Source organism: Oncorhynchus mykiss, chromosome 2 (assembly GCF_057628025.1).
Source record: "Oncorhynchus mykiss isolate SJ-2025 chromosome 2, ASM5762802v1, whole genome shotgun sequence".
In the NCBI taxonomy this organism is placed as follows: Eukaryota; Metazoa; Chordata; class Actinopteri; order Salmoniformes; family Salmonidae; genus Oncorhynchus; species Oncorhynchus mykiss.
In genome coordinates, this window is record NC_143023.1 from 70,829,953 (window position 1) to 70,852,265 (window position 22,313).

The 22,313-nt window shown below is 47.1% G+C and overlaps 1 protein-coding gene across 1 annotated transcript in view; it reads left to right on the forward strand.

Moving 5' to 3' along the window:
* Positions 1–22,313, forward strand: part of igf1ra (insulin like growth factor 1a receptor) — a 114,170-nt gene that overhangs the window by 66,872 nt on the left and 24,985 nt on the right. Inside the window, exons 3-10 of the mRNA XM_021570658.3 lie at positions 11,558–11,864; positions 13,555–13,691; positions 14,040–14,184; positions 14,942–15,150; positions 15,297–15,423; positions 15,523–15,758; positions 15,977–16,144; positions 16,360–16,567. Coding sequence (XP_021426333.2) covers positions 11,558–11,864; positions 13,555–13,691; positions 14,040–14,184; positions 14,942–15,150; positions 15,297–15,423; positions 15,523–15,758; positions 15,977–16,144; positions 16,360–16,567 — 1,537 coding nt within the window. The remainder of the gene's footprint in view (positions 1–11,557; positions 11,865–13,554; positions 13,692–14,039; positions 14,185–14,941; positions 15,151–15,296; positions 15,424–15,522; positions 15,759–15,976; positions 16,145–16,359; positions 16,568–22,313) is intronic.

Sequence of the window (22,313 nt, forward strand, 5' to 3'; positions counted from 1 at the left end):
CTCAGATGAACTTGGAGAGTTTCCTGAATTAATAAGGGAGAATGCTGAGGGCACTGTTTGGACAAAAAATAAGATCTAGATGCCTTCTCTGTCTATCTGTGTCTGTCTGGGCATGAGCTGAGAGATTGTGCTGGGAGTCTGGGATGAGAGACTGGGCTGGGAGACTGGGATGAGTGACTGGGCTGGGAGACTGGGCTGGGAGACTGGGATGAGAGACTGGGCTGGGAGACTGGACTGGGAGACTGGGATGAGAGACTGGGATGAGAGACTGGGCTGGGAGACTGGGCTGGGAGACTGGGCTGGGAGACTGGGATGAGAGACTGAGCTGGGAGACTGGGATGAGAGACTGAGCTGGGAGACTGGGATGAGAGACTGGGATGAGAGACTGGGATGAGAGACTGGGCTGGTAGACTGGGATGAGAGACTGGGATGAGAGACTGAGCTGGGAGACTGGGATGAGAGACTGGGCTGGGAGACTGGGATGAGAGACTGGGATGGGAGACTGGGATGAGAGACTGGGATGGGAGACTGGGATGAGAGACTGGGATGAGAGATTGGGATGGGAGACTGGGAAGAGAGACTGGGCTGGGAGACTGGGATGAGAGACTGGGCTGGGAGACTGGATTGAGAGACTGGGATGGGAGACTGGGATGAGAGACTGGGATGAGAGACTGGGCTGGGAGACTGGGATTAGAGATTGGGCTGGGAGACTGGAATGAGAGACTGGTATGAGAGACTGGGCTGGGAGACTGGGATGAGAGACTGGTCTGGGAGACTGGGCTGGGAGACTGGGATGAGAGACTGGGCTGGGAGACTGGGATGAGAGACTGGGATGAGAGACTGGGCTGGGAGACTGGGATGAGAGACTGTGCTGGAAGACTGGGATGAGAGACTGGGCTGGGAGACTGGGATGAGAGACTGGGATGAGAGACTGGGCTGGGAGACTGGAATGAGAGACTGGGATGAGAGACTGGAATGGGAGACTGGGATGAGTGACTGGGATGAGAGACTGGGCTGGGAGACTGGGATGAGAGATTGGACTGGGATGAGAGACTGGGATGAGAGACTGGCCTGGGAGACTGGGATGAGAGGCTGGGCTGGGAGACTGGGATGAGATACTGGGCTGGGAGACTGGGATGAGAGACTGGGATGAGAGACTGGGCTGGGAGACTGGGATGAGAGACTGGGCTGGGAGACTGGGATGAGAGACTGGGATGAGAGACTGGGCTGGAAGACTGGGATGAGAGACTGGGCTGGGAGACTGGGATGAGAGGACGGCTGGGAGACTGGGATGAGAGACTGGGATGAGAGACTGGGCTGGGAGACTGGGATGAGAGACTGGAATGAGAGACTGGGCTGGGAGACTGGGAGGAGAGACTGGGATGAGAGACTGGGCTGGGAGACTGGGATGAGAGACTGGGCTGGGAGACTGGGCTGGGAGACTGGGATGAGAGACTGGGATGAGAGACTGGGCTGGGAGACAAGGCTGGGAGACTGGGATGAGCGATTGGACTGGGAGACTGGGATGAGAGACTGGAATGGGAGACTGGGATGAGAGACTGGGATGAGAGACTGGGCTGGGAGACTGGGATGAGAGATTGGACTGGGAGACTGGGATGAGAGACTGGGATGAGAGACTGGGATGAGAGACTGGCCTGGGTGACTGGGATGAGAGGCTGGGCTGGGAGACTGGGCTGGGAGACTGGGATGAGAGACTGGGCTGGGAGACTGGGATGAGAGACTGGGCTGGGAGACTGGGATGAGAGACTGGGATGAGAGACTGGGCTGGGAGACTGGGATGAGAGACTGGGCTGGGAGACTGGGATGAGAGACTGGGCTGGGAGACTGGGATGAGAGACTGGGATGAGAGACTGGGATGAGAGACTGGAATGGGAAACTGGGATGAGAGACTGGGATGAGAGACTGGGATGGGAGACTGGGATGAGAGATTGGACTGGGAGACTGGGATGAGAGACTGGGATGAGAGACTGGGATGAGAGACTGGCCTGTGAGACTGGGATGAGAGACTGGGCTGGGAGACTGGGCTGGGAGACTGGGATGAGAGACTGGGCTGGGAGACTGGGTTGAGAGACTGGGATGAGAGACTGGGCTGGGAGACTGGGCTGGGAGACTGGGATGAGAGACTGGAATGAGAGACTGGGATGAGTGACTGGGATGAGAGACTGGGCTGGGAGACTGGGCTGTGAGACTGGGATGAGAGACTGGGGTGGGAGACTGGGCTGGGAGACTAGGATGAGAGACTGGGATGAGAGACTGGGATGAGGGACCGGGCTGGGAGACTGGGATGAGAGACTGGGATGAGAAACTGGGCTGGGAGACTGGGCTGGGAGACTGGGATGAGAGACTGGAATGAGAGACTGGGATGAGAGACTGGGCTGAGAGACTGGGCTGGGAGACTGGGCTGTTAGACTGGGATGAGAGACTGGGATGAGAGACTGGGATGAGAGACTGGGCTGCCTCATCTCTGAAGCCCAGGACCTCACACAACCATCATATTTAGACAACACATTTAGGATCCAGGAAGGGTCCCCGTCAAATATGAGGCTCCAAACATTCTCCATCTCTCTATGACCAGAATACCTTCCTGTATATAACTGTGTAAGACTCACTGCTGTTAGCTGATAAAGGTTAAATATGTTTCCATTCCCTGACTCCTAAAAGTATGTTTGATATTTAAGCCATTTTGAAAAAAAAGTATAACAACAATATTTACAGATGTTTAACAGAAGACATTCTATGTGGCACTAAAGCTGCTTAAAAGTAAGCCTATACTCAAAATGCTCTCCACTATATGGTCTCTCATGCATATACGATAGGAAAACACAGTTCTATATATTAATGTAGTGCATATGTGTAAGACAACATTAGCAGGCAGCAGCTCCCTGAGGCCTGAGGGTGGAAGGAAGGGGTGTGTGTTGTTGTGACTGAACATGGGTGATGTGAAATGCCATGCATGCCTGAACACACAGACCAGCACATACCTTAGTGAAAAACACAGTGCTGGTCTTTAGTGGGCATGGGATTGGAAGAGACTCAAAAAAATGCTGGGCTGAGAGGAATGAGTTCACGTACACCTGCAAAACACTGAAGATACTTTTTTCAAGCTTTCCTGAGCCAGCTGTCTGCATGAGAAAACTAGATCAGGTATGATTGTAGACGCTATAGAGTTTGACCATAAAAATACAGTTTAAAGCAAAACATGTAGGCCTACAGTAACTCCATGAACAAACAAGCGGATGTTGTGTCTGTAAATGTGCAAAACATCTGATTAAATCGGCCAATTTGAGCTAGTCCTTGAAACGCTTCGCTGTAACAGCAACAGTAGTTTTGGATTTGTTGGTGCTGTTTGCCTTTGGCTGTTCTAGGCTGAGTGTAGGAAGGAAGCATCCTCTCTCGATCTGGCTCGCTGTGCTGATGTGATCCGCTGGGGGCTCCAGGGGAGGATCGGGTTGCTGGATGAGGATGTGGCCCGATGGAGGCCAGGGAGCTGGGGGTGGGGGAGGACTCAGGCTGCAGGAGCTACACAGGCCTGTGGAGGCGGTTGGTCCAGACGGCTGCAGACTGCTGCTACTGCTCTTGGCTCTGCTGGTAATCTTGAGACGGAGAGCTTTGACACTGTTTACAAAATGAGTGGCTACTTTACCTGACTGCTGGGGTCAGCACTGAGCTCACTAGTTTTAATCTCCATAGATGGTCTTCGTGTATAGGCTGGAAATTGCAATAAATGGATGCATGCAGATTACTTGAACTGTTAATGGGACCATGTTAATAGAGCAAGGAAGGAGATAACAATCTAATCGAACATATGGTACATTGATTTGCCACAGATGTAGGCTTGTTTCCAGGTCAGATGACATACGAGATGGCATTTAACTACCATTCAAAGATCATGGTTGTGATTAGATAATGAGTAGATATTCCTTTGATACTCATTTCTCAACGTTTTTGGCCCCTAAAACATGCAGGTTTTGTTCCAGCGAAGGCAAAATAACATCCTCTACAACAAAGGGGACTTTTGAGTTTTGAGAGTGAAATTGTATTGTATTGTATCAAACAACATCTTTTCAGGTTTTTTCCTGAAGGTATAGTCACTGTATGCTGAAAAAGGCATATTTAATCACCATGGTTACAGCTCCCCCTCCCACTCCCCTCACCAGAGAAGAATTGTTTACCATCTCTACTCCAGACTCAATAACATGCCAATCATCCAGAACCGCCCCTGCACGTCTGTTATTAGTCCACAAGAAATCTCTCCCAGTTACACCCCCTCAAACTCCTCCCCAGTAAATCATGAATCATTTCCCAACTCTGTTGCACACGTCGCACATCCTATTCATGACACTGGCACATTGGATATCTAGGATTATAAGAATGTATTTAATAATAATAATAATAATCCAATGTGTATAATATTAGGTGTTATTTTTATTTAATAACTGCTATTTTTGTTATTACTATAGGATTATATTTATTGTTTTTATTTCTGGCCTTGAAAAGCATAGATATTGCAAAATTGAAAATCAAATGAAAGTGTATTGGTTGTGTACACAGATTTGCAGATGTTATCGCAGGTTCAGTAAAATGCTTGTGTTTCTAGCTCCAACAGTGCAGTAATACCTATCTATACACACATAATCCAAAGAATTTAAATAAAACATGTATAAATATCAGATTGAGCAATGTCAGGCCAGATGGAGGGTCACATCAAGTTCCCATAGGCTACTAAACCCAAGATCGCAACAGCTCCCCATGATCACATGCCCACCGCCAGTGAGCCTTCTCGATGCAAGGATCTGAAGCTCTCTCTCTGATGCAGATGCTGCTTGTCAGCCAAACCTCTCAGACCACTTATCTGCATCCTGGCCCTGCAGTAGCATTCCTGCAGCAAGATGAGCATTCTCATCCCTCTACTACAGAACTAGAGGATATCCGGGGTTTATTATAGCCTGTATTTGAGTCTAGTCTCTTGAAGTGTGTTATTGTGCTGGTTCAGAGGATAAAGGGGTTAACATTCTACGCCTTGATTACTGAGCTGCCCAGAACACTCTGGGGATACTTTACATAGGCTCCTCCAGTGACTTCAGACCACAGGCAGCAACATATGACAGGAAAAACATCCAAGTGGGTCAATGGGCTTTTATACAGCATCTATGTTTTCCAGTCTGTTACAGCACTGATTTTACTGTAGCTCTTCGTTCATTCTCCTTTTATTACTTGGAGGGTACAGGAATGTGTGGATGTCTCTGCGGTGAGCCCATTCTCTGTCTCTCTCTCTCTGTGTTCATTGTGTTGTTTACTACAGAGGAGATGGACCGTGCTGCTCCTCACGTTGCAGTGATTTTGCAGCATGCAGCGGGGGCAGGCTGGGCAGCTGCAGTGTCTATGGCGTCTGACCTGACAGTTTTCACTGGGAGAGGGGAGGGAGAGATTGTGCAGGGATAAGAGTCTGGTACAAAACTCCTACACCCACTCCCCAACCCTCTGGTTCACTGCAGCAGGAGTGTGTTGTCAGCTCTCTCTACTGACGGTCACACATGACTGGGCACAACAACAATTCACAGCTAATATTATCTAAGCCCAGTGTTCCAGTATCATAATGAACTCTTTCATTTTTAATGAAGGATAACTGAAATTGCACTTTTTTTATACTGTATCTATTTACATTTTAGCCTTAATTCAGTGATATACATGTCAATTGTGATTCATCTCCTTTAGATCAATACTGTGCAATATAGAGCACTCCTTCCTGATAAGGACTATTGGGCCTAACTAACTCCTAAATTGATGACACATACTCTCTGACCAGTCCTGCGTGGAGCCCCTTCCTTGTTAGGTAGTCTGGTGGTCTCTTCCCTTTCCTCTGAAGCAGTGGGAACCCACGATGCCATGCATAGCTGTGTGTAGAGCGAGCAGCGTGGAAATAGGCTGGCTGCACTTGGAGCATCTATAAATACAGGATTGTATCCTTGATACCACGGGTTGCTTGGTCACACAGGGAAATGGGCTTGACTTATATGGATTGTTAGGCAGCAACTCCACCCTCTTCCTCCCAGCGGAAGGTATGCATGTTTGGAATTTCTCTTCATTGAGGAATCTGTTTAAATGATGCGGAACCTCTCCCAGCGAGGCCCCTTTGAGTTTGCCTGGGCTGCCCCCTTTTGGCAGAGTTCCAAGAAATGAATGGCTTCCTGTTTTTTTTCTCCTCTCTGCCTTTCTTTCTCTCTCTGTTCACCTCCATCATGAAAATATGGGAATCAACTCCGAGATCAATGACTAATATGTGTTGGCATTGGATAGGCTAGTTAAAGGAAAAGCATTTCTCTTCATGGAGTAGGTCCAGAATGGCTGGGTATTTATGGAGCATTGAGCCAGAGCCTGGTTAGAGAGTTGGAATTGGAACGAGGAATGGTGTATCTATATATAGCTCATAAAAGGACCATTTGGCTATTTAAGGAAGTGTAGTTCTCATTTGCCACCCATACTCATTCCACTATGATAGGGTTTAGAAAAGGTTTTCCCACATTCACTCCTGTGTGCTAAAGGTGAGGAGCTGATCAGTAATAAACAAATTATCACATTCTGGATGGCAATAAATGGAGTGATTAGCCGAAGTGTTGGCTAAAGGTATCAGAATAATTAAAAAGGATAATGCCTGTGTTGTTTTAACTAAATAGCTGAAAATGTTAGCATTTTTTGTTTGTTCATGACATTTTTTCAGTTTTTCTAGTTGATTACAAAACTCTGATGGAATGTTTGAGGAACCTCTTGTGATTTGACCAATGTGAGAAAGAATCTCAACTATTTGAGAAATGGTTAGGAGTGGGAATGATGAAAGAGTGTCCTCCCCTGTTAGGAAGATAAGTGCTAGGCTAGTTTCTACTGTGGGGGTATGATGTGTTTGCACTGCAGAATTGCTGTAGTGCATTGTCACGTTCTCCTTAACTTACACAGATGTTTGGTAAAACAGCATGAAATATTCATGTTGAGATTAGTTTAGCCCCACTCCTTCTCTCCCCTGATTCACAAGCACCGCTGATCTTCTGACACCAGACACGTCTTACACAAGCAAACAAACTTGTCTCTCGAAAAAACACCCCTACTATACACACTCCCTCTCTCTCTCTCTCTCTCTCTCTCTCTCTCTCTCTCTCTCTCTCTCTTTCTTTTTCTCATACTCTTTCTCTCTCTACATCACACTCAGTGATTGAGTATCATTCTATATGTCAGTATGCAGATTAATTACCCCAATAAACACACAATGAGTGCATTTCCTCATTAGTGCTGTGGCATGTATAGGCCTGAACAGACCAGAATGATGGAGACATGTGTATGTGTGTTTGGCTGTGCCCGTCCAGCCTGCAGCGCTTGGCCCCAGGACGCCGTTGCTAAGGGACCAGGAGTGTCGTCGTGTTGCTCGCCGTTGGCCTTCTCAGTTGGAGTTGGTATTTTACTAGCTAGATCCTCTTCACACAGGGGACAATCCTTTGCAAAAAGCACTGGGTCACCAAGGGCACCTGCACGTCAATTCACTTGGGCCCACACCCAGGCCTGTCTCTGTGTAGTAGACTTCCCTTGGCCTCCAGATTAGAGCTCCTATCATTGTGCATGAGTTACCATGGGGATATGCTGCCTCACTTTCCCTCATGCATCCCTGGGGCCCCTGAAAAAGTAATTTTCCCTTTCCTGACCAAACTCCGGTGACCTTTAACACATTAGAACTAGTGAGTCTCCTCTCCTCCTCTTCTCCTGCCGGAGACATCAGCAAATAGCACATAAGGATTATAATAAGCAGTACTAACTATGGGTTAATACCACTTAGGTCTAAACATCTTACAGCATAGGCCTAATACCTGGTCGGATATTCAGAGCTGATTACAGGCGGATTTAAAGTCTTGTAGTTGTAGAGTTGATAGGGCAGCAAATCCAATGGACTGTTTGGAGCCTGTCTTTCCTACTATTGTAATCAAAGTCAGTGTCTGTCTCAACCAGAGGGAATGCTTTGTTATTTATACCACATTGTTGTGCGGTTCAGTCCTTTTGCTATCCTCAGTAAACACTCACTATTCTGTTATTCATGTCGCTAAAAGCTTAATTTGAAACATGCCAGTGTTCTCCACATAATAATTTTACTGTTGATTTTCTCACGGTCTTGAAGGAAGTTCATCTGTCTTGGAAGCTGCTCTGGTAGTTTGGATAGGAGTTCTGAGCTCTGTAAGTGGTGTCATTTTTGTCCCTAGTTAAGGCACAATATTGGTAAACCAATGAAATACATCAATGTTGTTTCTCAAGCAATTGACTGAAAATCAGACCGCTCTGTCTCTGTCTAGCTGTCTGGGATTGTATAGCCTATGATGCATAAGATGAGGGTTTTCTTTGGAGTCTTTTACTCTTGACTTGGGTGGCAAGTCCCTTCATAAAAAACATACTTGAATAAAGGGATGCACTGTAATCTGGTAGGACTGTACTGTAATCTGGTAGGGCTGTACTGTAATCTGGTAGGGCTGTACTGTAATCTGGTAGGGCTGTACTGGGTTCTGGTAGGGCTGTACTGTAATCTGGTAGGGCTGGTAGGGCTATACTGTAATCTGGTAGGGCTGTACTGTAATCTGGTAGGGCTGTACTGTAATCTGGTAGGGCTGTACTGTAATCTGGTAGGGCTGTACTGGGTTCTGGTAGGGCTGTACTGTAATCTGGTAGGGCTGTACTGTAATCTGGTAGGGCTGTACTGTAATCTGGTAGGGCTGGTAGGGCTGTACTGTAATCTGGTAGGGCTGTACTGTAATCTGGTAGGGCTGGTAGGGCTGTACTGTAATCTGGTAGGGCTGTACTGTAATCTGGTAGGGCTGTACTGTAATCTGGTAGGGCTGTACTGTAATCTGGTAGGGCTGTACTGTAATCTGGTAGGGCTGGTAGGGCTGTACTGTAATCTGGTAGGGCTGTACTGTAATCTGGTAGGGCTGGTAGGGCTGTACTGTAATCTGGTAGGGCTGTACTGTAATCTGGTAGGGCTGGTAGGGCTGTACTGTAATCTGGTAGGGCTGCACTGTAATCTGGTAGGGCTGTACTGTAATCTGGTAGGGCTGGTAGAGCTGTACTGTAATCTGGTAGGGCTGTACTGTAATCTGGTAGGGCTGGTAGGGCTGTACTGTAATCAGGTAGGGCTGTACTGTAATCTGGTAGGGCTGGTAGGGCTGTACTGTAATCTGGTAGGGCTGGTAGGGCTGTACTGTACGTCCGTAGGTTCTTCTCAGCGGGACCTTGTTCTGGAGCCCTCCACTGCTCCTGGAGTCAATGGATCTCCAACTACTGGCGAGACAACCTCTATTGCTCTCCACTCTCTCTTTCCCCTCCCTCAAATTCCCTTAATAGTCCCAAACAGCAATAATATGTATCTGTAGTGGGTCCAGCTCTGCAGTTTACTAACAAGGCTGGCATAGAGCAGCGTGGGGCCCTGCGCAAACATTCGCCGCCCTGACGGCACACCACTTCCTCTCTGACAGCGCTCTACAGCTCCCCAGCTCTGCTCAGCGATTACCATTTTACAGCCCACTAATCCTAAAGCCTGCCTCTCCTCGACCTCCAACGAGCACAGAACAGGCTAGGCACGCACACATAGTGTGTAAACGTGCACACACACACACACACACACACACACACACACACACACACACACACACACACGCACACACACATGCACACACACACACACACACCGTCCAGCTTAATCCGAGTCTCGTCATGTCACCTATCCTCACTCCTGTCCTCAGAACACTTGATATAAGTCTAATAATAGTTAACCCATTTAACCCTTTTTCCTCTCCAGGGGAAGAAGCTCATAAATGTATTCCAGTCTAAAAGCCTTTTCATTTTCATTTATTGTATTTCGAGACTGTATATGAGCTTAAACAGTGAGCTGTGCTTTATCTGTTAGCTGCATTAGTGTGTTTTCTCTCAGACCCTGTCATCCAGACCTATTGTAAAATGATGACTGTTTACTCTGACCCTGTTATCCAGACCTATTGTAATATGGTGACTGTTTACTCTGACCCTGTCATCCAGACCTATTGTAAAATGATGACTGTTTACTCTGACCCTGTCATCCAGACCTATTGTAAAATGATGACTGTTTACTCTGACCCTGTTATCCAGACCTATTGTAATATGGTGACTGTTTACTCTGACCCTGTCACCCAGATCGATAGTAAAATGGTGACTGTTTACTCTGACCCTGTCACCCAGATCGATAGTAAAATGGTGACTGTTTACTCTGACCCTGTTATCCAGACCTATTGTAATATGGTGACTGTTTACTCTGACCCTGTCACCCAGATCGATAGTAAAATGGTGACTGTTTACTCAGACCCTGTCATCCAGACCTATTGTAATATGGTGACTGTTTACTCTGACCCTGTCACCCAAATCGATAGTAAAATGATGACTGTTTACTCTGACCCTGTCACCCAGACCTGTTGTAATATGGTGACTGTTTACTCTGACCCTGTCACCCAGATCGATAGTAAAATGATGACTGTTTACTCTGACCCTGTCACCCAGACCTGTTGTAATATGGTGACTGTTTACTCTGACCCTGTCACCCAGACCTATTGTAATATGGTGACTGTTTACTCTGACCCTGTCACCCAGACCTATTGTAATATGGTGACTGTTTACTCTGACCCTGGCACCCAGATCGATAGTAAAATGATGACTGTTTACTCTGACCCTGTCACCCAGACCTGTTGTAATATAGTGACTGTTTACTCTGACCCTGTCACCCAGACCTATTGTAATATGGTGACTGTTTACTCTGACCCTGTCACCCAGATCGATAGTAAAATGATGACTGTTTACTCTGACCCTGTCACCCAGACCTATTGTAATATGGTGACTGTTTACTCTGACCCTGTCACCCAGATCGATAGTAAAATGATGACTGTTTACTCTGACCCTGTCACCCAGACCTATTGTAATATGGTGACTGTTTACTCTGACCCTGTCACCCAGATCGATAGTAAAATGATGACTGTTTACTCTGACCCTGTCACCCAGACCTGTTGTAATATGGTGACTGTTTACTCTGACCCTGTCACCCAGACCTATTGTAATATGGTGACTGTTTACTCTGACCCTGTCATCCAGACCTATTGTAATATGGTGACTGTTTACTCTGACCCTGTCACCCAGATCGATAGTAAAATGGTGACTGTTTACTCTGACCCTGTCATCCAGACCTATTGTAATATGGTGACTGTTTACTCTGACCCTGTCACCCAGACCTGTTGTAATATGGTGACTGTTTACTCTGACCCTGTCACCCAGACCTATTGTAATATGGTGACTGTTTACTCTGACCCTGTCACCCAGACCTATTGTAATATGGTGACTGTTTACTCTGACCCTGTCATCCAGACCTATTGTAATATGGTGACTGTTTACTCTGACCCTGTCATCCAGACCTATTGTAATATGGTGACTGTTTACTCTGACCGAGTCATGTCATCTCACTAACCTGTTTCTCTCTGTCTGTTTTGCCCAGTGTGCCCAGAGAAGAAGTGTGAGCGGAGGGCATGTACGGACGGTGGTGAATGTTGCCATGCCCAGTGCCTGGGAAGCTGTACGGAGCCGGACGACGACATGGCCTGCGCAGCCTGCCTGCACTACTACCACGAGGGCCGCTGCGTGCAGCACTGCCCCCCAGACACTTACAAGTTTGAGGGCTGGCGCTGCATCACCATGGACCTGTGTGCCCGCGTGCACCTGCCCAGCGACTTTGACTTTGTCATTCACGAAGGAGAGTGCATGCCTGAGTGTCCATCAGGCTTTACACGCAATGAGAGCAATAGGTAAGAGAGCAGAGAGCACACTTCACCTCAAAGGCTCTAAAGGGCTCTAAAGGGCTCTCCAGGATCAAGCATGGTTCTGTTATGGGTCATCTATACTATTATATACAGCACTATTGTTACTGTATACAGTCCTCTGACATATTGGTTGTGGGGTTTCTCTGGCCCTGTGTTTGTTTTTTGAATTTGCATGCAGAGGTCTTCTGAATAATTCACCTCTATGTGAAACCCTTCCCCACCTGGTCCTCTCAGAGATTCTATGTGAAACCCTTTCCCACCTGGTCCTCTCAGAGATTCTATGTGAAACCCTTTCCCACCTGGTCCTCTCAGAGATTCTATGTGAAACCCTTCCCCACCTGGTCCTCTCAGAGATTCTATGTGAAACCCTTCCCCACCTGGTCCTCTCAGAGATTCTATGTGAAACCCTTCCCCACCTGGTCCTCTCAGAGATTCTATGTGAAACCCTTCCCCACCTGGTCCTCTCAGAGATTCTATGTGAAACCCTTCCCCACCTGGTCCTCTCAGAGATTCTATGTGAAACCCTTCCCCACCTGGTCCTCTCAGAGATTCTATGTGAAACCCTTTCCCACCTGGTCCTCTCAGAGATTCTATGTGAAACCCTTCCCCACCTGGTCCTCTCAGAGATTCTATGTGAAACCCTTCCCCACCTGGTCCTCTCAGAGATTCTATGTGAAACCCTTCCCCACCTGGTCCTCTCAGAGATTCTATGTGAAACCCTTCCCCACCTGGTCCTCTCAGAGATTCTATGTGAAACCCTTTCCCACCTGGTCCTCTCAGAGATTCTATGTGAAACCCTTCCCCACCTGGTCCTCTCAGAGATTCTATGTGAAACCCTTCCCCACCTGGTCCTCTCAGAGATTCTATGTGAAACCCTTCCCCACCTGGTCCTCTCAGAGATTCTATGTGAAACCCTTCCCCACCTGGTCCTCTCAGAGATTCTATGTGAAACCCTTCCCCACCTGGTCCTCTCAGAGATTCTATGTGAAACCCTTCCCCACCTGGTCCTCTCAGAGATTCCATTCTTAAAGAGAAGCTTCAGAGATAAAAAAAATAAAATGCTTCAGGCAGAAAGTCATGTTAGGTCATGAATGATTGAAGCCTGTGGACATTCCATGTAATTCAGAATCAGAGGAAGATGCTGACCTCAGTGCCCAGTATACAAAACTCATCCATTGGTGCATTACCGTAAGATACAAAAAATACTTTATGAATGTTGCTTGAAGGCATTCATGAGGGATTCCTCACAGCAGCGCTGTAACTCGGGACATTTACCCCATTTGACATTTCCCCTGTTTGAATAAGAGAATGTCTTTGTTTGTGACTCAGGGTAACTTGTCTCCATATTTAGATTTTCATTCTCCAAACGTTCCATGTTGAGTTGTTGTTGCCATATATTTGTGGACATATCAGTCTTTTTTTTGTCTTTAGGGCCATTTAGTGAGTCACTCTCACGAAACCAAGGGTTCAATTAAGCACTCATAAAAGATTACACAGTTCATAAAGAAAGTGAGCTTCTATTTCAAAGCAAACATTAGACACATTTTTTGAAATTTTGGGTGAGTTAGGGGGAGGCATCTTAATCTGGTTTCTTGGAAATTGTAATTTTGTAGCTTTATTTGGTTAAGGACATTCCTTGACTGTTTTCCCTCTTCTCTCTCTTCCTCAATCACAGTATGTTCTGCAGTGCCTGTGATGGCCTGTGTGATAAGATCTGTGACTCCAAGACCATCGACTCAGTGGATGCTGCTCAGTCTCTAATGGGCTGTACAGTCATCAAAGGCAACCTGCACATCAACATCCGCCGTGGCAGTGAGTACCAGTACCAGTAACCAGGACCACTCAGTCTGTCTGTCTCCCCAGAGACCGGGAAGGGAGCACGGGGGCGCTGGGAGAGCTAGTGTGGGCCGCAGAGTCAACATTACATCAGCTGCCTGCACTGTGCCCCAAACCAATTATCACATTTAGCTATTATGCTATGTACTTGCTCAGTTTACAAGGTGACTTACAGCTTATCTTTAGACTGTACAGTTGCCTGTGGGATTTGATGTGTTCAGTACAGTTACCGGTGGGATTTGATGTGTTCAGAGCAGGGGTTCTCACACGCTGACTGTTGTGTCTGAGTATGTGTTTGCTAACTTTCCCCTCTCCTCTCTCCAGATAACATCGCTTCAGAGCTGGAAAGCTTCATGGGGCTGATCCAGACAGTGACAGGCTATGTGAGGATCCGCCACTCCCACACGCTAGGCTCGCTCTCCTTCCTCAAGAGCCTGCGCTACATCAACGGGGAGGAGCTCATGGAAGGGTACGACAGGCCGCTCTCTGAGTCCGACCCATGTCTGGGGATTAGGGGAAGTGTCAGCGTTTATCTCATGGTAGATGTATCCCAGACGGTTTTGAAAGCCTTGTGAATGATTTGTATATGTGGCTTGGGTAAGTAAGGTTCCAGTCATAACATTTTCAGTGAGGAATTCCCATAAAACCACCATAAGACAACATGGCACCTCTCCTTGTGATGTAATGAAAAGGTGGATGAGCTATCTATCTGAATAGAAACTCTCAGGTCTCCCAGCCTATTCTGGCTGTAGCATAACATCACCAGCGGCCTATCCCTTGTCAGAGATAGGGAGTGTGTTTCTAGAGATGACCAGGAGGGTCGTGGGAAAGCCTCTCAGGCCTCTTGTTGTCATCCCTCCCAGGCTAGAGTTACAGCAGGAGGAGTGCTCTAGAGCAGCACTGACATTCTGCTAGTTTCCGAGGTGTTCCATGGAGCTGAGAGGCTCTGAGTCGCTCTGTTTCATCTCTGGCCCTCTCTGTCTGTACAGCTCAGTGTTAGACAGACACAACCGCACAATGACACCCGATCTACTTCCCTTTACACATCCACCAGATGGAAAACTGAGCCAACCACTACACAACATTTTGACAACTTTATCCTCAGTGCTCTATTCTGTGTTTAAAGTAAATCAATGGATTGAAAAGTGATTTGGCCCTATTTATGCCCACAGCACAGCTACTAGGTGTATGAGGAAGTGAACACCTGTCTGTTGTCTCCTTATCAGGATGTATGCTTTCTCTGCCATCGACAACCAGCGCCTGCAGTACCTGTGGGACTGGACCCAACACAACCTGACCATCAGGGCTGGGAGGCTGTCCTTCCGCTTCAACCCCAAACTCTGCATGTCTGAGATACACAAGATGTGGGAGAAGACGGGAATCACTGAGAAGTTTGAGGAGGACGATTTCCGCAACAATGGGGACAGAGCCAGCTGTGAGTACACCACCGGACATCTGGAGTGGGATTACTTTAACTTTCTATGCTCATTCAGTACTTGAATTAATACAATGTAGTATTTTATCATATCGCTATTGAGTTTCCTGTAAGGGGGATATCTAAGATGGGGTTTGTGTTTATAGGTGAGAGCCACATCCTGAAGTTCAAGTCCAACAGCACGGTGAGTAACCGGATCAAGCTGACCTGGGAGCGCTACAGACCACCAGACTACAGAGACCTCATCAGCTTCATTGTCTACTACAAGGAGGCGTGAGTGCTCGCATATAGCACACACAGATATTACACTATTTTACTATAGAGCCTTTATACTTCACATTTACCGAAGGTGGTGTTTTCCATGTATTCCAGACCGCACCAGAACATCACAGAGTTTGATGGCCAGGATGGGTGTGGCTCCAACAGTTGGAACATGGTTGACGTGGACCTGCCTCAGGACAAAGAGATAGACCCTGGTGTGTTGCTGTCCCCACTCAAGCCCTGGACCCAGTACGCCATCTTTGTCAAGGCCATCACCCTGGTGGTGGAGGACAAACACATCCCGGGAGCCAAGAGTGACGTGGTCTACATACGTACCAGACCCTCAGGTAAGACAGTACTAGGCTACAGTACAGCTTCTGTAAACAACAGCAAGTCACCTCAGCCATGGACAACTTTTCACCCAACTAAGATAAACTGAAAGACTTCTTATCAGAACTTCATCAAATACATCCCTGTTATTAAACGCTTCATGGAAACGACACGTTTTAAACTGTATAGTAAACACCATTCACAACATTTCAACATGTGTGTGTTTTTGTCACAGAGCCGTCTATGCCAATGGATGCCCGTGCGTATGCCAACTCGTCCTCCAAGCTGGTGGTGAAATGGTCACCTCCCCTCAACCCTAACGGCAATCTCACTTTTTATCTGGTCCGCTGGCAGCAGCAAGCTGAAGACAGGGAGTTGTACCAACACAACTACTGCTCCAAAGGTCAGCATTCCAACCCCTCTTCTTATCCAACCTGTTCTGTATTTTTATCTGTGTACATTATGGAATCGATATAATAGATTTTTGCACTGATTCTCCAATAGAAGTATTGTATATGTTCTACCCTTGTATTCAGATCCCCTGTACACAGGGGATTTGTGCTTTCTTCGGGTAAGTAATTCACTAACGGGTCCCGTTCCCCTCCCACTGTACAACAGAGCTGAAGATCCCCATCAGGATATCAGCCACGGGGTTGGCAGACATGGAGGAGGACACCAAGCCCACCAAGTCTGACCTGTCTGGGGGGGATAAGGGCCCTTGCTGCCCCTGCCCCAAGACCAAGGAGGACCTGAAGGCAGAGATAGACGACGCCTCCTACCGCAAAGTCTTTGAGAACTTCCTGCACAATTCTATCTTCACCCCCAGGTAGGTGCCAGACAGCAGGCAGCATCCCTCTATGGAGAGAGATCACACAACAGTAAGATAGTAAAACTCTACCTTCCCCATTGTTAACAGCTTTTGGACCAAACCCTTCTCTGAGGCTTTGTAGATGATTATCAAAGAGCTGAGCTCACAATCTGGGTCCTGTTTTCTTTAATAGCCTAGAGAGAGATCCAGGGTCAGGACACAGTGGTGTTGTAATTACCCAGCCCTGGGACTGGGACTGACAGGATCTAAACATCATCAGGGTTTAGAGGGAGGGAGGTAGGGAGCAGAGGGGAGGGAGGTAGGGAGGGGAGCAGAGGGGAGGGAGGGACGGAGCAGAGGGGAGGTAGGGAGGGAGGGAGAAGAGGGGAGGGAGGGAGCAGAGGGGAGGGAGGGAGAGAGCAGAGGGGAGGGAGGTAGGGAGGGAGGGAGGGGAGCAGAGGGGAGGGAGGGAGCAGAGGGGAGGGAGGAAGGGAGCAGAGGGGAGGGAGGGAAGGAGGGAGGGGAGCAGAAGGGTGGAGGTAGGAAGGGATTGGGCTGGAACTGTGTCAGAGGACCCTGACAGAGAGAGAGACACGGGTGCAGGGATCAAAGGCCTGCTTACGGCACTTGTGGATTCCATCACCATGACGACAGCGGCGGCAGGATATTAAGGCCTAGCAGGCTGTAATTTAGGCAGCACAAACAAACCCGGGGAGAGGGATCTGATTAATGAGTCTGAAGGGCCTGCGCTCTGCTCGCTGGCCTGGCTGCACACTATAAGCCCGTTAGCCTTTTGTTTGCCAGAATGGGGACTGACATCTGTGTTGTGTTATCATTTTACCTTGCTCGTGGCTACGGATGCTTTACAGTTTAAAGACTCCAACCCATTCCCACACACACACTCACTCTTTGTCATACACACACACAGACACACAGATGTACTCACTCACACTGAGAGACTGATTGCGTTTTGAAATTGAGCCTTTTTCAGGGTAAACTCAGGCCACTTGTTTCCCCATACCAGATGGCAGATCAGACTGTGTGTGTGTGTCTGAGGTAAATGAGTGCATGAGCAGTACTGTGTTTGTGTATTCAGGGTACAGTTTTGAGTATTCACTGAATTAGTACCAGTTTATCTCAAAACAAATGGAATGGAAAACAAATTCTAGTCCCCTAGTTAACCTCCAGAGTGAAGCCTCTAGTGCTTGATAAATCCCAGTGCTTATACTTTGTCCTGACTAGGGCTGTTGCGGTGACCGTATTACCGCCACACCGGTGGTCACGAGTCACGAAGGCAGTCAAATTCCAGGTGACCGTTTAGTCACATTAATTAGGCTTCTCAAGCTCTGATGCTGCTGCTGGTCATTAGTAGACTACCAAACCTGCCAACTGCCTGGTACTCAAATCAAAGCAAACTTTATTTGTCAAATGTGCCGAATACAACAAGTGTAGACCTTACGGTGAAATGCTTACTTACAAGCCCTTAACCAACAGTGCAGTTAAAAAAGAGTTAAGAAAATATTTACCAAATAAACTCAAGTAAAAAATACAAAATAATAAAAAGTAACACAATAACAAAACAATAATGAGTCTATATACAGGGGGTACCAGTACCGAGTCAGTGTGTGGGGGTACAGGTTAGTTGAGGTAATTTGTACATGAAGGTAGCAGAGAAAACAGTCCATGACTTGGGTGACTGGAGTCTCTGACAATTTTATGGGCTTACCTCTGACACCACATATTGTATAGGTTTTGGATTGCAGGAAGCTTGACCCCAGAGATGTACTGGGCCGTACGCACTACTCTCTGTAGCACCTTATGGTCAGATGCTGAGCAGTTGCCATACCAGGTGGTGATGCAACTGGTAAGGATGCTCTTGATGGTGCAGCTGTAGAATCTTTTGAGGATCTGGAGTCCCATGCCAAATCTTTTCAGTCTCCTGAGGGGGACAAGGTTTTGTCGTGACCTCTTCACGACTGTCTTGGTGTGTTTGGACCATGATAGTTTGTTGGTGATGTGGACACCAAGGAACTTGAAACTCTCGACCCGCTCCACTACAGCTCCGTTGATGTTAATGGGGGCCTGTTCGACCCACCCTTTCCTCTAGTCCACGATCAGCTCCTTTGTCTTGCTCACATTGAGGGAGAAGTTGTTGCCCTAGCACCACACTGCCAGTTCTCTGACCTCCTCCCTATAGGCTGTCTTATCGTTGTCAGTGATCAGGCCTACCACTGATGTGTCGTCAGCAAACTTAATGACGGTGTTGGAGTTGTGTTTGGCCACGCAGTCATGGGTGAACAGCGAGTACAGGAGGGGACTAAGTACACACCCCTGAGGGGCCCCAGTGTTGAGGATCAGCGAGGCAGATGTATTGTTGCCTACTCTTACCACCTGGGGGCGGCCCGTCAACAAGGCCAGGATCCAGTTGCAGAGGGTGGTGTTTAGTCCCAAGGGCCTTAGCTTAGTGATGAGTTTTGAGGGCACTATGGTGTTGAACGCTGAGCGGTAGTCAATGAACAGCATTGCCATATAGGTGTTCCTTTTGTCCAGGTGGGCAAGGGCAGTGTGGAGTGCAATTGAGATTGCATCATCCGTGGATCTGTTGGGGCGGTATACGAATTGGAATGGGTCTAGGATATATTGCTGTTGCTGATTGCTGATGCTGTTGATATAAGTCATGACCAGCCTTTCAAAGCACTTCGTGGCTACCGACGTGAGTGCTACAGGGCGGTAATCATTTAGGCAGCTTACCTTCACTTCCTTGGGCACAGGGACTATGGTGGTCTGCTTGAAATGTGTAGGTATTACAGATCAGTCAGGGAGAGGTTGAAAATGTTAGTGAAGACACTTGCCGGTTGGTCCGCACATGCTTTGAGTACACGTCCTGGTAATCCATTTGGCCCTGCGGCTTTGTGAATGCTGACCTGTTTAAAGGTCTTGTTCAAATCGGCTACTGAGAGCGTTATCACACAGTCATCCAGAACAGCTGGTGCTCTCGTGCATGCTTCAGTGTCGCTTGCCTCGAAGCGAGCATAAAAGGCATTTATCTTATCTGGTAGGCTCGCGTCACTGGGCAGCTTGCGTCTGAGTTTCCCTTTGTAGTCCTTAATAGTTTTCAAGCCCTGCCACATCCGACGAGCGTCAGAGGCGGTGTAGTAGGATTCAATTTTAATCCTGTATTGACGCTTTGCTTGTTTGATGGTTCGTCTGAGGGCATAAGCGGGATTTTTTATAAGTGTCCGGATTAGTGTCCCGCTCCTTGAAAGCGGCAGCTCTAGCCTTTAGCTCGATGCAGATGTTGATCTTGCCTGTAATCCATGGCTTCTGGTTGGAATTTGTACGTACGGTCACTGTGGGGACGACGTCATCGATGCACTTATTGATGAAGCCGATAACTGACTGAGGTGGCATACTCCTCAATGCTATTGGATGAATCCCGGAACATATTCCAGTCTGTGCTAGCAAAACAGTCCTGTAGTGTAGCATCCGCGTCATCTGACCACTTCCGTATTGAGCGAGTCACTGGTACCTCCTGCTTTAGTTTTTGCTTGTAAGCAGCAATCAGGAGGATAGAATTATGGTCAGATTTACCAAATGGAGGGCGGGGGAGAGCTTTGTATGCATCGTTGTGTGTGGAGTTAAGGTGGTCTAGAGTGTTTTTCCCTGTGGTTGAACATGTGACATGCTGGTAAAAATTTTAACTGATTTAAGTTTGCCTGCATTAAAGTCCCCGGCCACTAGGAGCGCTGCTTCTGGGTTAGCATTTTCTTGTTTGCTAATGGCCTTATAGAGTTGGTTGATAGGCGGTCTTCGTGCCAGCATCGTTTTGTGGTGGTAAATAGATGGCTACGAATAATATAGAGCTCTCTTGGTAGATAATGTGGTCTACAGCTTATCATAAGGTACTCTACCTCAGGCGAGCAATACCTTGAGACTTCTTTAATATTAGACATCGCGCACCAGCTGTTATTGACAAAGACACACACCCCCACCCTTCGTCTTACCAGATGTAGCTTCTCTGTTCTGCCGGTGCATGGAAAATCCCACCAGCTCTATATTATCCATGTCGTCGTTCAGCTGCGACTCGGTGAAACATAAAATATTACCGTTTGTAATGTCCCATTGGTAGGATAATCGTAATCGTTGGTCATACATTTTATTTTCCAATGATTGCATGTTAGCAAGTAGAATGGATGGCAGTGGGAGTTTACTCGCTCGCTCGCCTACGAATTCTCAGAAGCCCGATCTGCGTCCTCTTTTCCGCCGTCTTTTCTTCACACAAATGATGGGGATTTGGGCCTGTTCCCGGGAGAGCAGTATATCCTTCTCTTCAGACTCGTTAAAGGAAAAATCTTCTTCCAGTTCGTGGTGAGCAATCGCTGTTCTGATGTCCAGAAGTTATTTTCGGTCATAAGAGACGATAGCAGCAACATTATGTACAAAATAAGTAAAAAAATAAGTTACAAACAACGCAAAAAAAAAAGACAAAATAGCACAATTAGTTTGGAGCATGTAAGATGTCAGCCATCCTCTTCAGCGCCATTAAAAAAACTCTATTGTCCCTCTAGTCACTCTGACATCAATGCAAATCTAATCGAAAATCTAATAAAACACTTCATGAGAGCTCATGAGCTCCTGTTGCGCAACATGTCTACAGGTAATGTAATTGCGTGAGAAATGGTGGCCTCTATTAAAAAAAGGAGGATCCCATCAGCTTTCTATAGGCTAGATCAGGGCTACCCAACTCTCTTCCTGGAGAGCTACTGTCCTGTAGGTTTTCAGTGCAACCCTAATTTAGGGTATCTGATTCAGCTAGTTAAGGTCTTGTTGAGCAGCTAATGAGTAGAATCAGGTGTGTTAAATTAGGGTTGAACTGAAAACCCACAGGACGGTAGATCTTCAGGAAGAGTGTTGGGCAGCCCTGGGCTAGACCTACTATATTTATTTATCCTAATATTAAGCAAATATTAAGCACATTGCTTATCTTTACAACAGGAGTATAGCCTACCTGACTGGCATGAAAATAAACCACAGGAAAAGCGTCCCCCATTTGCTATTTAAGTGCAGAGATGGCATGCATTTTCCCCCCTGCCCCCGTTTCGAGACAGGTGAATCATAATAGTCCATTCTAAATGAAAACACATTTCACACATATATTATTTAGTATATGTAAAGACAAGATTACATCAAGAATATGGGTCAATATTAGCCTATCACTTGTGAATTATATATTAACACTTGTGAATGATGCCCAGCTTAAGGCAAGAATTGGTTGTATTAATTTGGAATCTATCGCATCCCACAACTGTCCCAGACTACGTTTGTAATATATATTTCTCGTACAGAATAGAATAGGTTGACTTTTGTACTATGGGGATTAGTAGATTGACATAGACTAGTGCTTTTGCTGTTCATTAGGCCCACTCATCTTGTTGGCTGATGAAAAGTACATGTGAACAGTTCTTCCAATATCTTTAATATGCACCTCGGAATTGGATAAGGATATGCACAGTTGCGTCCCCGATGTGTCGGTCTTCACTTGTTGCCTGTGAGAAAGACCTGATCACGTGATGGAGAACCATGTGAGTGAGATGAGAGGTGTTTTGGAGCAGGCAGCATTTAGGGAGAATGGCTGCAAAAGGCATGTATTTTAGGGTGCATTACGGCCACACAAGGGGGATGCCACCTGGAAATTCGAGGCATTATCGAGTACTTCTCAAATTGTGACTGAGAGACTGACGAAGTGTGTACAGCCTGTGCAAAT